Here is a 13,911-nt window from a genome sequence, read left to right as displayed (position 1 = left end):
ATCTACAGGGTCCAACAATATCTCACCATACTTGTACATGCACACATACACTCACACACAGACAAAAATATGTATGTGAACGTATAGTTTTTACTACACGTCTTGGCTGAATTCCATTAGTCTCTCAAATGTTTTTGTAGCTTCACCAGTTGCCTTAAAAGATTGTAACAGCAGAGTATCTAAGTAGAATTTAGCAGCATGTTGTCTTAAGTTTATTATAGGTTCATTGACTACACAGAATCACATTTATACTTTTTCTAGTACAGTTGCAAGACATACTGTTCTAGATGTGTTAGGGTGAAGCATTTATTTACATTTTACTAGATCAAGTGCTACATTTACCTAGGTAAGTAAAGAACCTAAAATGAAGTATTACCTATATTAGGCTCAAAATGGCTGTAAATTCTAAGGAAAATCAATGTGATGGTGGTTCTACACATATTTACTGCTGGGCAAAGTACCACGAACGCTTCATTTTACTGAAACTGTCCATTATATATTGAAACAATACTGTGAAAACTCTGTTACTTAAAATATATAATGCTTTTTAAACCAGAGAGAAGAATACCATCTTTTGAATAGGTTTACATTTTAAAGTAAATATGAACACTTATGTATAATAATTATAATACTGTAGAGTGCCTTGTAACAAGGTATATGATTTTCTTTTAGGTGTTTTAAGTTTTGCATTTTTCTGGTTAATGAGTAATGGAGTCCATTGTAGAAAGTTTCACTTTTCAGAAATCTGTGAGGCTTTAAATAGCAGATGTTTTCTATAACCACAGACTCTTTTGCAACTTGCATTTTACACACAAAAGTTTATATTGAGCCACTTTTCATTTCAGTAAAGATGTATTGGTGATGCACAGTATCCCATAGTGTATATATGTCATAATTTATTTAATCTCCCATGAAAGCACCTTTGGGTTTGTTTTCAAGATGTTTGGTCTTTAAAGCTGAATTAAATAATGTATGTGTTATTCTCTACACTTTGGCTAGCATGATTCACTCTCAAAAAATGGAAGTTGACAGATTCATGGACATTAACATTTTTGTATATTTTGCCATCTTACTATCTAAAAGGTTGTATTATGTTGGATATTTTCCTCAACAAGTATTAAAAAACTTTGATTTTCCCACCTCCCTGCCCAAAATGTGCTCTTATTAATTATTATTTTTCCCTATCTTATCTGTGAAAATGCATTAATTCCCTTCAATTTGCAGTCATTTAACCATAAGTGATACTAGAACGTCTTTTACATACGTATATTGCCATATATTATCTTCTTTGTGAATTGCCAAACTACATGTTTTATGCACTTTTCATTTTTCTTTTTAATTTATGAGAGTTTTCTGTAGATACATGATTATGAAGTTCTTAGAATATTTAAAATAGTAAAACATTATCAAAGAACACAAAGAATAACTATTTCTGTGTATGCCAATAAAATTACTTTTCCAACTGAAACATACTATTTAGAAAAGTCTTGTTTTGCTGTAGTCATAGAAGAGGATTGTCACACAAACAGCTGAATTATCATCATAGGGCAATACATTCATTTTATTAAGTATGCCAAATAAACAGACATGTCTTATTTTCACACTTGTGGGAAATTGAGTGTATCTGATCCCCAGGAGTTATTTTCTTACGTATATAAACTTTTTCCTTCTTTATCATTAGTCTCTAAGCTTTGTGTTATTTACATACTGATCAAATAATATAATAATAATGTTTCATTGCTGTCAGTAATCATGTTTTGCTTGTTTGTTTTATGGAAGGTCCATGCCAGAAAGGAGGCCTTGAAGGGAGGTTTGGAGAAAACTGTAAGCCTCCAGAAAGATCTATCAGAGATGCACGAATGGATGACACAAGCCGAAGAAGAGTATCTTGAGAGAGATTTTGAATATAAAACTCCAGATGAATTACAGAAAGCAGTTGAAGAGATGAAGGTAAAAAAAGGGAAAACTAAGTAAAACAAAGCAAATAAATGGAAAAAGAAATGCAGCATTGCTTGAAATTGTATACGGTATGCTCTTTCCTGGTTCTAAGAGAAGAGGTTGATTTTTAATTAATAATTTTAATTAATTTAGCTTCAAGTTTAATCTGTGTTTTAACAATCTTAAACTGTTTAATTTTAATGCATTGTGGTCAATTATGAATATTGAAAATCACAATTTGAAAGAATTTTCCCTTGAAATCATATAGTATTAAGAGAGCAGAATCAACTCATCACATTAGCTGTCTGTAGCTGATGTAAATGCATGTTGAAACTGTGCAAAAGTATTCTTGAAAAGGCAAATTTACAATGTAGTCAACAAACTGTGTTAATTTGGTATTTTAAAGGCGTTTCTTAGAATTTGGTAGCACTAAATATTTGAATCCGTAGCCTTTAATATGGATAGAAAGGACTGAGTTTACATGTACTTTTCTTGGAGCAATAGAACAAAATGTAACATTGACTTATGACCAACGAAACTGGTATGTAGTATGGATTTGGAGGTGAAGCCTGGAGTTGAACCTACACCGTGGCATTTTGTATGGCCTTGGGCAACTCAGTAGTCAATATAATCCTCTATTTTATCATGTTTATGTCATCATACATCCTCACTTGAATGTATGAACTGTTGATTGAAACTAACATGTAAGTAAATTGCCTAACTCAGAGTTGGTGCTCAATTAGTAGCTATAATCATAACTATTATTTTTATGTACTAGCAAGAACATAGAGAATAACATGTGAAATATTAATACTGTAGATCTTTGTTTGGTTCAAGGATTGTGACAAGGAAAAATCATTGTGGAGCCAGATACTTGAGTTTAAAACTTAGTTCGGCCCCATGCCAACTGTATAAATTTGGGTGAGTTACATAAGCTTACTGAGCCAAATTCCTTTATTTGTGAATTGGGTATCAGAATGTCTGCTTTCAGAATCATTAGAGGGATGAAATACGAAGTTTCTATCACAATGCCTAGCACAGTATAAATGATCATGACTCGTTATTTATTATTTTAATTGTGAAAAGGGCCAAATGGTAAAAAATTGTCTACTCTGTTATATAATTTATATAGTAATTCAGAAATATTTATTATAGTTAATTGTGGAAAGTAATTCACATGAAAACTCAGATGTTTAAATACCAAATCTATCATATGACTTTAGTCAAATGTTGAAAGTATCTAATATACTCCATAAATATGTATAAATATTATGTATCTATAAAAAACTATAATGAAGAAAACATTTGTACAAATAGTAATCATTTCTAGAGTATGAAAAAAAGCAAAATTAATCTAGCAATAACGTATTCATCAACTAAAACTTACTGCGTTCTTACTATGTGCCAAACACCCTCTAGATACTGAATATAGAGGGTGGTGAGCAAGACCACTGCCTTGGAATTTACATTCTAGTGTTCTAGTGTGTGGTGAGGAGCAGGCAATAATTGGAAAAATAAATGAAATCGTTTGAGGTGATGATAATTTGCCTAAAAGTAAATCTGGATTTTGAGATCAAGAGTGAACAATGTTCAGGCAGGAGTTGAGAGTGGTAGGATGCTATTTTTGAAAAACTTGACTTGTAGAGATTTTATGAAGAATTGTATGTAATACGAGAGAAATGAATTCTAAGGAAAAGAGCATTTAAAAAAATCTTAATGGAAGCACATTGTAATCAGAGAGCATAGCTTCTGCAAAGACCTTGAGGCTAATTGGGGAGAGAAAGAAGTCTGTCTGCCTGAAGGAAGGAAAACGGGATAACATCTCAGATAAGTCTTATGAGGTAGGCAGATATCTGTTAACAAACGAGTTTTGTTAGAATATTACAGTTGTTATTCTAAATGGAATAGAAAAACCATTGGAGTATTTCAAAAGAGAGACCAAAATAATTTAAAATTTGACTTTGGGGAGGTCACCATGAGGAAAACTTTATCAGAATGTGAGAGCTAGAAGGTACTTTGAAAGTAGTGTAATCCACACTTCTCTCTGTACTTATCAGAAAACTGTAATTCCCAGATAGGTCAAATAATGTAGCCATAGTCACAGACTTTATTTGTGATAGAGCCCACAGGATTGAAGGTATTTTATTCTATTTCATCTCATCCTTTACTTTCCTTTCTCCTTTCTCCTTTTTCCTTTCCTTTCCTTTGAATTGTGTGTCACTCGTACGAACTTTCCTCTTGTATCTCAATTTCTTTATTGTCTGTTTTCACTGTATCTATTTATGTATGGCCACTACCTCAGATCCCTAAGTAGATTATATAGTCATTTGTGTTCAGCTGCTCTGATTCTCCTTGGGTTCCTTTGGTTTAGTCTCTCTTCTGGCCCTCTTCCCTCTCCCTATGAGCAATTTGCCTATCTCACCAACAACCCAGTCAGATCTCTCTTAATTTTCTGTGCTCTAGAGGAAACTGTCTCAAATTTTTAATATTTGAAAACCATCCTTGAAATGAGTGTTCCAACAAGTTTGTCTACATTCATTGACATGTTTTCATAATTGGCCTAGCTACAAAATTGGTTTAGTATGGGTGTCATAGTAAAAAGAGGTAAACTCTGGAAGCCTCTGGCAACAACCATTGAAAGAGTTGGCAGGAAGATTTCATTTCTTGATTTTCCAGCCTGCTACTCAAGACAGTCTCTTTATGTCAACTTCACTACCTGGAGGTTAGCAAGACTTCCACCTGTGCTCATTTGATAGCTAATTTTTCTTTATTGTCAGAAGGTACTAACAGACCTACTTTGACATCTCTCCCTGATACTCAAAGAAGAAATAGAGACCTCCTTCTGTTTATGTTCTTTCCTATATTTTACTTGAAAATGAAAGTGCTGTTTTGATAACTTATTTTTCCCCTGAAAGGAAAACTTTTTTTTACATAAAAGAACCCAGGGCAGTGTATGATAAACAACCTCTGACTTTAAAACTTTTATGGAGATCAGCAATGACTATATGCTAAAACTTTATACTAAAACCCTTTGAAAAACAATCTGGAAATGTATTAACTTTTTATTTTTTTAAATTTTTATACTATCACAACTCTAGTACTAGTGCTTGCCAGAACTTGCACATAAAGTGAGAATAGTAAATACACAAATACATTTGTATAATGATTTCAGCAGTGATTCCTGCACCTGAATGGACATCAAAATCACCTGGAAGACTTGTTTAATACACAGAGTGCTGGGCCCTGACCCCAGAATTTCTGATTCAGTGAGTCTGGGGTAAGGCCTGAAGTTTTCCATTTTTAACAAGTTTCAGTTGATGCCACGGAACAAGTTCTAGAGTGATTCCAAGGACGCTGACTTTAAGAAGCACTGGTGTGAAATACTAGCAATGAAAGACGGCAGAGCATATCATAGTTAGATTCATGGAAAGAAACAAGAGCCACCGTTTTTATGAGGATTTGTGTCGAAACTGTACCAGTCGTTTAACTTTCTACCTTTTCTCCTTGTAGAGAAATTCATCATCATCTCCTTACCTCATATGTACCTGGGTTAATACATTTTGCTCTTCCTTCTCCGAACCTTTCCCAAGATCTCAGCCTCTTATTAAACAAGAATATACGAAGCCTAAAAACCATGGAAAGAAGTGTTCTTCATTCTACATTTTTATATAATTGCTTGGGTTATTTATAATGAGTATAAATTGTAATTTTATTCATTAGACTGACTACAACATGCTCCTTCCTCAGCTCATGGAACATTTGACACCAGCTTAACAGAAACTATGAGAAAGAAAGGATGTAACTCTGAGGATGATTTCCTTAAACTCTCTGAACCTCAGTTTTCTGATGTCCAATATAGAGATAACAAAACACATCTGAGAAGGTTTGGTTAAAGATCTAATGAGGTAGCACTTATCACATGGCTGGCACAGAACACGGTAGCACATATTAAATGCTGAATGGTAATCAAACTTGTTGATTATAATGTAATTACTAAAGTCAAAATACAATTTGTGTGAAAACAAACTCTATCCTCAGTGATGCCAAAAAGCTGGTTTATTTAGAATATTAAACTAAAGATTTCAATCAATTAAAATCGGTGAAGGTAAACATTCTTTAGGCAAAACAATTTGCATTTTCTGACATAATGCACAATTTCAAGGAATTGTAGGGCTAAATCCAAAGGAGTAAGGTGATTATGTTGACACATACAAAGGCATTTTATAGCTGACCTTACCCATAACCTGCCCATAAGCCCTTACCTTGACCACTGCATTGTATGCAGGCCCAACTTCTGCATTATAGAACCTGTGTTTGTTTACTCGAGGGCTTTCTGTGACCACTGAATCCCACTTTTGCACTTGTGTGGTAGGCTACAAGTACTGGGAAATTAACATTTCCCCAACAGCCTTTAACAATTAGGGAAGATGATACAGAAATAATACCCCAATTCCTGCACCCCTGAATGGGATAACCCGCAGGCTTATATTTCTCAGGACTTTCTAACAGGATTAAACTCCAGTCATTAACAGTGATTAATAAGTATGCCCATATGGATCTCTCTTATCTTTCTTGTCTCAATTCCCCATTCGGCTACCAGAACTTCTTTCACGTGGAACATGTATATAAACTACTTACATTTGAAAGCTAATGTCAAGTTTGACTCCTGGAGGAACACAGACTAAAGATACAGTGTGTATGTGTGTATGTTTCTAAAATACATGTACACATTTGAAGTTAAGGAGTGTAAATGTCTCCCAACCAAAGACCACCACCAACTCTCTTGTAGCTGAACAAGTTGGGTTCATTACTTTTTGCAGTGAGGGAGAATACGCAACATGGAGGCCGGGGGGTATGTGAGGATGAAAAAAAAAAACAAAACAAAAAACTTTGTAGGAGTTGTGCTTGTGTTAGGGGATTTGAAGGAGGGTTTAAAAGCTTTACTTTGGATTGTTTGTCATTAGTGTGTGGGGATAGCTCTATGAGTATGGTATCTTGTCCAGAAGGAGAGAAGACCAGAATGAGGCTAAAGTTGTAATTGATAAAGAAGCAGCATTCATTCATATTAACCGGGATAGGGGAGGGTTGGGTATTTTGTGGTTTAGGTAATGTTGATGTTTTTGTCTGGATTCAGACATGATTATGGAATGATCTTGTCGTGGTCTTGATCCATTATGGTAACAAAGTGGCCTTTTCCAATGTGGAAATTCTGTGAAACAGTATATTTTCCACTGGAGAAGACCAAGGCATAGCTGGGTATCAGGCCAGCTTCTGATATCAGGGGCTCCTTTTGGATTTCTCTTTCTCTCATGTGTTTTCAATTCTTGAACAAAAGTTTCTTTTATCAAAATATGTTCCTAAATATAGCATTAAGGGGACCTTTCTATGTTAAGTATCCTTTGACTTAAATGATATTTGTGACGGTTTCAATATTGTTCATCCAAGTAATTTATAAGTGATTTTGATTCTAGACTGCCAGATGTTTTTTAGCCTAGTTAATATCGAAATATTTGCTTTTTGCCTTTTCCAAACAATTGTATTTATATCGATGTGTATATATTTGACCACAAATGCATACCCCCATGAAGACTACTTTTCAATCTATTCTTGTTAAAGATCTGTTGTATTTTCATAAAAACTTATTTCTTTAACTTTCCAATTTCAACTAAAAACTTTATGGAAGAGACTGGAGTCCATATGAGATTTATTTTTGTAAATCTCATTCTAACTGGGATGTTGTGAGGAAGAAATTATATGATACATATAAATGCATTTTGGATGTAAAGTTATTTTCTTGCTATTAACAGAGCATTATTTACTTTTCAGAGAGCTAAAGAAGAGGCCCAACAAAAAGAAGCGAAAGTGAAACTCCTTACTGAGTCTGTAAATAGTGTCATAGCTCAAGCTCCACCCGTAGCACAAGAGGCCTTAAAAAAGGAACTTGAGACTCTAACTACCAACTACCAGTGGCTCTGCACTAGGCTGAATGGGAAATGCAAGACTTTGGAAGTCAGTTGCTTTTCTTTGTCTTTATCAATTATATGTCAATACATGGTCATATAGGAGGCATAGTGGTTAAGAACATGGATTCTAGCGTAAAACAACTTTGGCCTGAATTCCTCATGCAGGCACTTATAAGTTGTATGACTTTGGGCCATTTGCTTAACTTGTATAAACCTGTTTCCAGTCTGTAAAATGGACATAATACATAATTCATAAGTTGAGAAAATTAAATGAGCTATTCCCTTTAAAGTACTTAGCCCAGTACTCAATATATGTGAGTAGCTATGCTTCTAATTCTCATTTCTATTATTATTAGGTCATAAAATCCTATAAATACATTTTCTCCAGATTTATAGACAATGATCTTTATTTTTTCCTATATTTGTATGTACATAAACTTATTTAAGTATCTTAGAGGAAAAGCATTCTGTAGAGAAGTATATTTTTACTATAACTGTCTTTAGTAATGTCTGTGCCCCATAGAGTTCTTTGTTAGACATGTTACCTAACCAGTTCTATATTTTTTGATGTTTTGCATTATGTTTATTTATTATCACAAGTTCTGCTTTAACTTTTATGGATACCTTACTGTCTAGATTATGCTTATCTGAATTTAGATAAAGCAGGTGCCTCAAATGATTGCCATGTAATTGCATCAAAAATAAGCTATGACCTTTCTTATGAAAATACTGCACCAAGGGGCACAAAACTTTATCCACTACAAATGCTGATGCTGCCAGACATTGCATATGAGTTGAACTTTAATCCCCCTTCCTTCACACAGACTGAGTTATTTTTGTGAATATAGTTAATAAGGTGTTCAGGTACCCCTTTACTTTTGAAAAACATTATTTAGTTTGCTTCATCTGTTGAGTGTTTGAGATTTAAAGACAGACACAATTCAGATCATTAATAAAGTATACCTTTAAAAATATTTTAAAATGTATTTGTTGCTAAAGTACCCCATATATTCCCAATACAGTATTATCATTTTCTAATTGTAAAATGTGATCTGAGTTTCTCCATTGTCAGTTCTAAACTCTTCTTTACTTTTCCCTATTTTCTTTTAAATTCAATTCACTCCTCAGACTCTTGAAAAGTGGCTTCTATATGTCAGGAAATATCATAGTTTCTGAGTATATAAAGACGTATCTCATGTATTAGTGTTATGTGAGTGCTATATAAAATATAACAAAGAATGGGAAAGGAAAGGGTGTGATGGCACTGTACATGTCTCAAGAAAAACTCAATTAATTCACTAACATGTTACAATAGGGAGGGATTTTTTGTACCCAGGAAATGCTTTCTGTCAATATTTAAATAAAACACCTACTGTTACTTTCTTATGTTCTTAATGTCCTTAAATAAGCATCATTGTTCCCTATTATTCATGTTGTTCATTTAAATGATACTCTGTGATTCATTAGAAATTTATATTGAAGTATATTTTCCAAAGGGTTTTTTTAAGTTTTTATATTAATAACACAATTTTCAAGACCAATTATTGGATTATTTTTCCATTTCCTTCTCATCTATAATGACATTTCTAACATTCCCTATTCGTATTGAAGTTATCAAATTATTTAGTTCCATTTTATTCCTTTTCCACTGGTTTGGAATATATACTTTATTTTATCTTATAAATATTTCTCTATACCTCTCTAACAATAATATGGTGGAAACATTAGCATGGTTTAACTCTGAACCTACCTCTTCCATTTTCCACATTGTTGTTGCCTCGTATTTCATTTTCACCTTATTTCCCCCAAATTAGTCCATATAATTGCTGTTGCTGCTGATATTGTTTTAACTATTTCATATATTTATTTAGATTTACCAATGCTGTTTTCCCAATTTTTGTGACCAGTTTTGCCTTTTGTTCTTCCCTTTGCTTCTGTGTTCAGTTTCTTTCTTGCTCTTTCCTTGAGTGTGAGTAGCAAATATGTTCAGATTTTTCATATTGAAAATAACTTTATTTTGCCCAGAGTATTGCATAATGATGTAGTTGAGCAGGTAATTATGTGAGGAGAGGTTTTTTTTGTTTTTTTTTTTTTTGTAACAACACTGAAAATACTATTTTTCTTCTGAAATATTTTCCCTTTAAGAAATCTGTCAAGTTATTGTTTCTTTATCATTTTCTCTGGTACCTTTAAATTTTCTCTTTGTTGTATATGCTCTGCAGTTTCACCCTATTTTGTCTTCTACAGTTTCATTCAACTTTGTCTATGTGTAAATTTGCTTTCATTTATACTTTGTCACTTGGTGTGTTAACTAGAACAGATGCATTGTTTCTTTAGTGGTTCTGCATTATCTTTGTGAAGATTTTCTTTTTCCCAATCTCTTCATTCCTTCCTAAGGGAAAACTTTCTTATAGCTATTAAGAGTATCCCCTTCCTATATTCCAGTTACTGGTTTCCCTTTAATATTATCTATATTCTTATCTCTATCTGCTCAGTTTTGGATAGTTTTCTAAAATCTGTCTTCCAACTCTCAAATTCTCTCTTCAGCTGCCTATGGCATAATTTATCCTTCAATAGAGAAATATTCTCATCTTTATCTGTATATATATTTATCTATCTATATTTATGTATGTGTATATTTTTTAAAAAACATATTTTCCATTTGTCAGTATTTTATTGAGTTGTTTCACAAATATGTTCTTTGTTATGGCTTTCTTCTTTCGTGTAGTTAATTCTATGTATTCCTTTAAACAACTTAAACAGATACTATCTGTTTGAGACGTTTCAACTTAATGAGTAATAAACATGAAACAGTCTTATTTTTTCAATAACTACACCTAACTCTGTCAAATTTCACTTTCTGCCTGGTAGTTGGCTGCTTAAACAATATTTCTTTCTGATCTCATTACTTTTTATTCACTTTTAGTTATTAAAATTTAAATTTAAGTATCATAACGTATTCAAATGTATCACAAGTTTAGATTAATCTGTTGCTTCAGCAATTTATACAGAGGCAGGAATGAGAATAAATAGTCTCACAGGGTCCTCCTCCAGCCTAGTTTCTGGATATGGATCTACTGTTGATATAAGGGAAGATGAAGAGGGAAAAATACTCTCTTCATGTGAATGTCCTTATTTTGGCTGCCCACAATTGCTGTTCCCTTTTGTTAAAACCCACACACATCTGTAATGCCTAGTCTGTTGTCCCTTTTCTATATGTTATCACCACTAACCTGGATCATTCTCTATAGACTTGATTTATTCTGTTGAGGATCCAAATGGGCCTTATTCTTATGAGCTTTGAACCCCCCAAAAAAGATATCTTAGGCATTTATAGTACCTCGTAGTGTTTAACAAGAATTTCAAGGTGACACTTGTCAACTGCTTTAAACAAAATGCTCTTGAATATTATATCTTTTTTTACCAATGCTTTAGTGATGCCCTGAAGTCTAATTTACCTACCATATCTCAACTCAGAGCCTGTGGGCACTGGAGGTACCCATACTCCATACCTTTTAGGAATGAGAAATTTGAAAGAGTTGTTTTTGATTCCTTCTTGGCCATACCAACAGCTTAACAGGAAATGCATACCAACCACCCCTTCCACCCAGTAGATGAGTGGTTTTGTTTTAGATCCTGTAAATAAAATGATTCAGATGAATTTACGCTATCTATCCCCATAAAAGGCTGAGAAAGAAGAATTGCCTAACTATTCAAACTCTCTTCTCCTCACCTCCCTCAAATGTCCTCCCCATCAGCCCTCTCTGTTTAAACTAGGGCTTGTGCAAACAAGAAAGAGATGGTCTCCCAAAATGAAATATAGGCAACCAAGCCCTTTTATGTCTTAGATGTGAATTCCAGTTGCCAATCTCAAGTAAGTAAACTCTATGGGAAACATACACCATGACTCTAAGAATATTTATTGTACAATTCTCTAAATTTGTTCTGTTATCTTCATGTCATAAGGTATGGATTCTACCATATTTGTTACAACTAATGACTCCCTCTAATGGAAGTGAATTTCCCCATGTGGCTTGTAAGGTTTGTTTGTTTGTTTGTTTGTTTGTTTGCAAGCTCATCTATAGTACGAATTGCCTTTACTGGAACTTTTTTTTTCTTTTCTTTTTTTTTGCTCTGAGCTGTTGAGTTTTTGTAGTGTTGCCACCAGGATTGTAGAGAATTTATGCTCTGCCCTCATGTGTGATACAAGGTTAAGTTTCCATTTGTTATGGGTGGATCTTTATTTTTCAGCCAAAAATCCCCCCAAAATGGCTTCTTTGATAAATCACGATATTCCAATGGCTAGGCATGTTCTACTACTTCTTCTTTTTTTTTTTAAATTTGTACATATTTATTATCTACGTCTGAAAGATAAGAACTTGAAAAATTACCAAGTGAGTATATAATTATCCAAACTGCAGTCTTTTGATTTGCACAGTTGCCATACTGGATTTAACTCTGATCAACATATGTAAACTTGTAAAGTCCTGAGTGAACACAGATATATGGTTATCTTGTCCATTTACTACCAATGAAACTCCCAAGGTTTTTGGTACACCAAAACCTACTTTATGAAAGTTTAGCATCCTTGCTAAATCTTTTCTGCAACTCAATTTTCATGCTTCTTATGTCCCATGTAATTTGAATCACTCATTATTTTCATTTTGTTGGAGGTATATTTTTCCTTTGTCTTCGTGACTGGAATGGCCTTTTCACTAATACCTCATCTCCTTATGATGTTTTAATCCTATATATCTTTCTGGGCCCAGTGTAGATAGTAATTCTTGTATGAAGTCTTTGTTGACCCCTTTAGCTTACAGCAACTTCTCCTTCTAAATCCCCTAAAGATAACATTTCCCGCTGTCTGTTGGCAGAGCATTAGATTTTCAACATACTTTGCAAATCAGGATGCCCTGATCAAATATGCTTAGAAAATGCTACCTTCTGTTGAGACTGCCAATGGTGATTAGTATTTTGTCTGTTTAAATTTATTTAATACATTTCTTTATTTCCCATATTTATTTGATAACAGACCTCATTTTTTTTTCTTTTTACAAGCAAATGGAGAACAAAAAAAAGCAGGGGTTGCAATACTAGTCTCTGATAAAACAGACTTTAAACCATCAAAGATCAAAAGAGACAAAGAAGGCCATTACATAATGGTAAAGGGATCAATTCAACAGGAAGAGCTAACTATCCTAAATATATATGCACCCAATACTGGAGCACCCAGATTCATAAAGCAAGTCCTTAGAGACCTACAGAGAGGCTTAGACTCCCATACAATAATAATGGGAGACTTCAACACTCCACTGTCAACATTAGACAGATCAACGAGACAGAAAGTTAACAAGGATATCCAGGAATTGAACTCATCTCTGCAGCAAGCAGTTCTACTACTTCTTTACAGGATAGGTGGCACACTGCTTCATTCTTTCCAATCTCCCTGGCGTGCCTCATTTCCCATCTCGAGTTAGTGTTAAATGCCCTAGCTTTGATGGCATATACCCTGTTCTGATATGCCAGTATTTTTATAAGCTTGATTTTCTACTGTCTACTTTCATTTCCCTCTTTTTCTTTTTCTGACACCTGAGGTTTTATATACATGTGTTACAGATCAGCTATGAATTAAAAATGTTTCCTTTATATTTTTAACATGCATTTTGATATAACTGAAATAGGATACATTGGGGGGTTACCTCATCAGCTCCATCTACTATTTTGAACAGAACTTTACTTTTTTATTTGTACTTTCCTTCAAAACCACTTTGAATTCTGTGATTTCAAAGTAATTTTAAGTTCCAAACTGTTAAGCTTAGCAGTTATTCTAAGTGGCTTTTAGCTCCAATTCGGGCTTCAAGACTATATTTTATTTTGCAAAGGTGACCTGTAAAGCTGGTACATTCAGCCTCTCCAGCTGTGTCCTTCAGATGCATTGAGGACAGAAGAGGCCATCCATTCTGACGGTTAAATCAGCAAGGTGTAGTTCATTACCTCAATCTGCACCAAA

The 13,911-nt window shown here is 33.8% G+C and overlaps 1 protein-coding gene across 9 annotated transcripts in view; it reads left to right on the top strand.

Moving 5' to 3' along the window:
• DMD (dystrophin) overlaps positions 1-13,911 on the top strand; it is a 2,157,177-nt gene that overhangs the window by 775,214 nt on the left and 1,368,052 nt on the right. For all 9 annotated transcript variants that reach the window (XM_077988314.1, XM_077988313.1, XM_028842274.2 and 6 more), the window contains 2 exons: positions 1,780-1,950; positions 7,765-7,947. In XM_077988314.1, coding sequence (XP_077844440.1) covers positions 1,780-1,950; positions 7,765-7,947 — 354 coding nt within the window. The remainder of the gene's footprint in view (positions 1-1,779; positions 1,951-7,764; positions 7,948-13,911) is intronic.

The sequence above is a fragment of the Macaca mulatta genome, chromosome X (assembly GCF_049350105.2).
Source record: "Macaca mulatta isolate MMU2019108-1 chromosome X, T2T-MMU8v2.0, whole genome shotgun sequence".
NCBI classification, from domain to species: Eukaryota; Metazoa; Chordata; class Mammalia; order Primates; family Cercopithecidae; genus Macaca; species Macaca mulatta.
The sequence above is the reverse complement of the archived record's forward strand: the minus strand, read 5'-3'. Positions and strand labels throughout refer to the sequence as shown.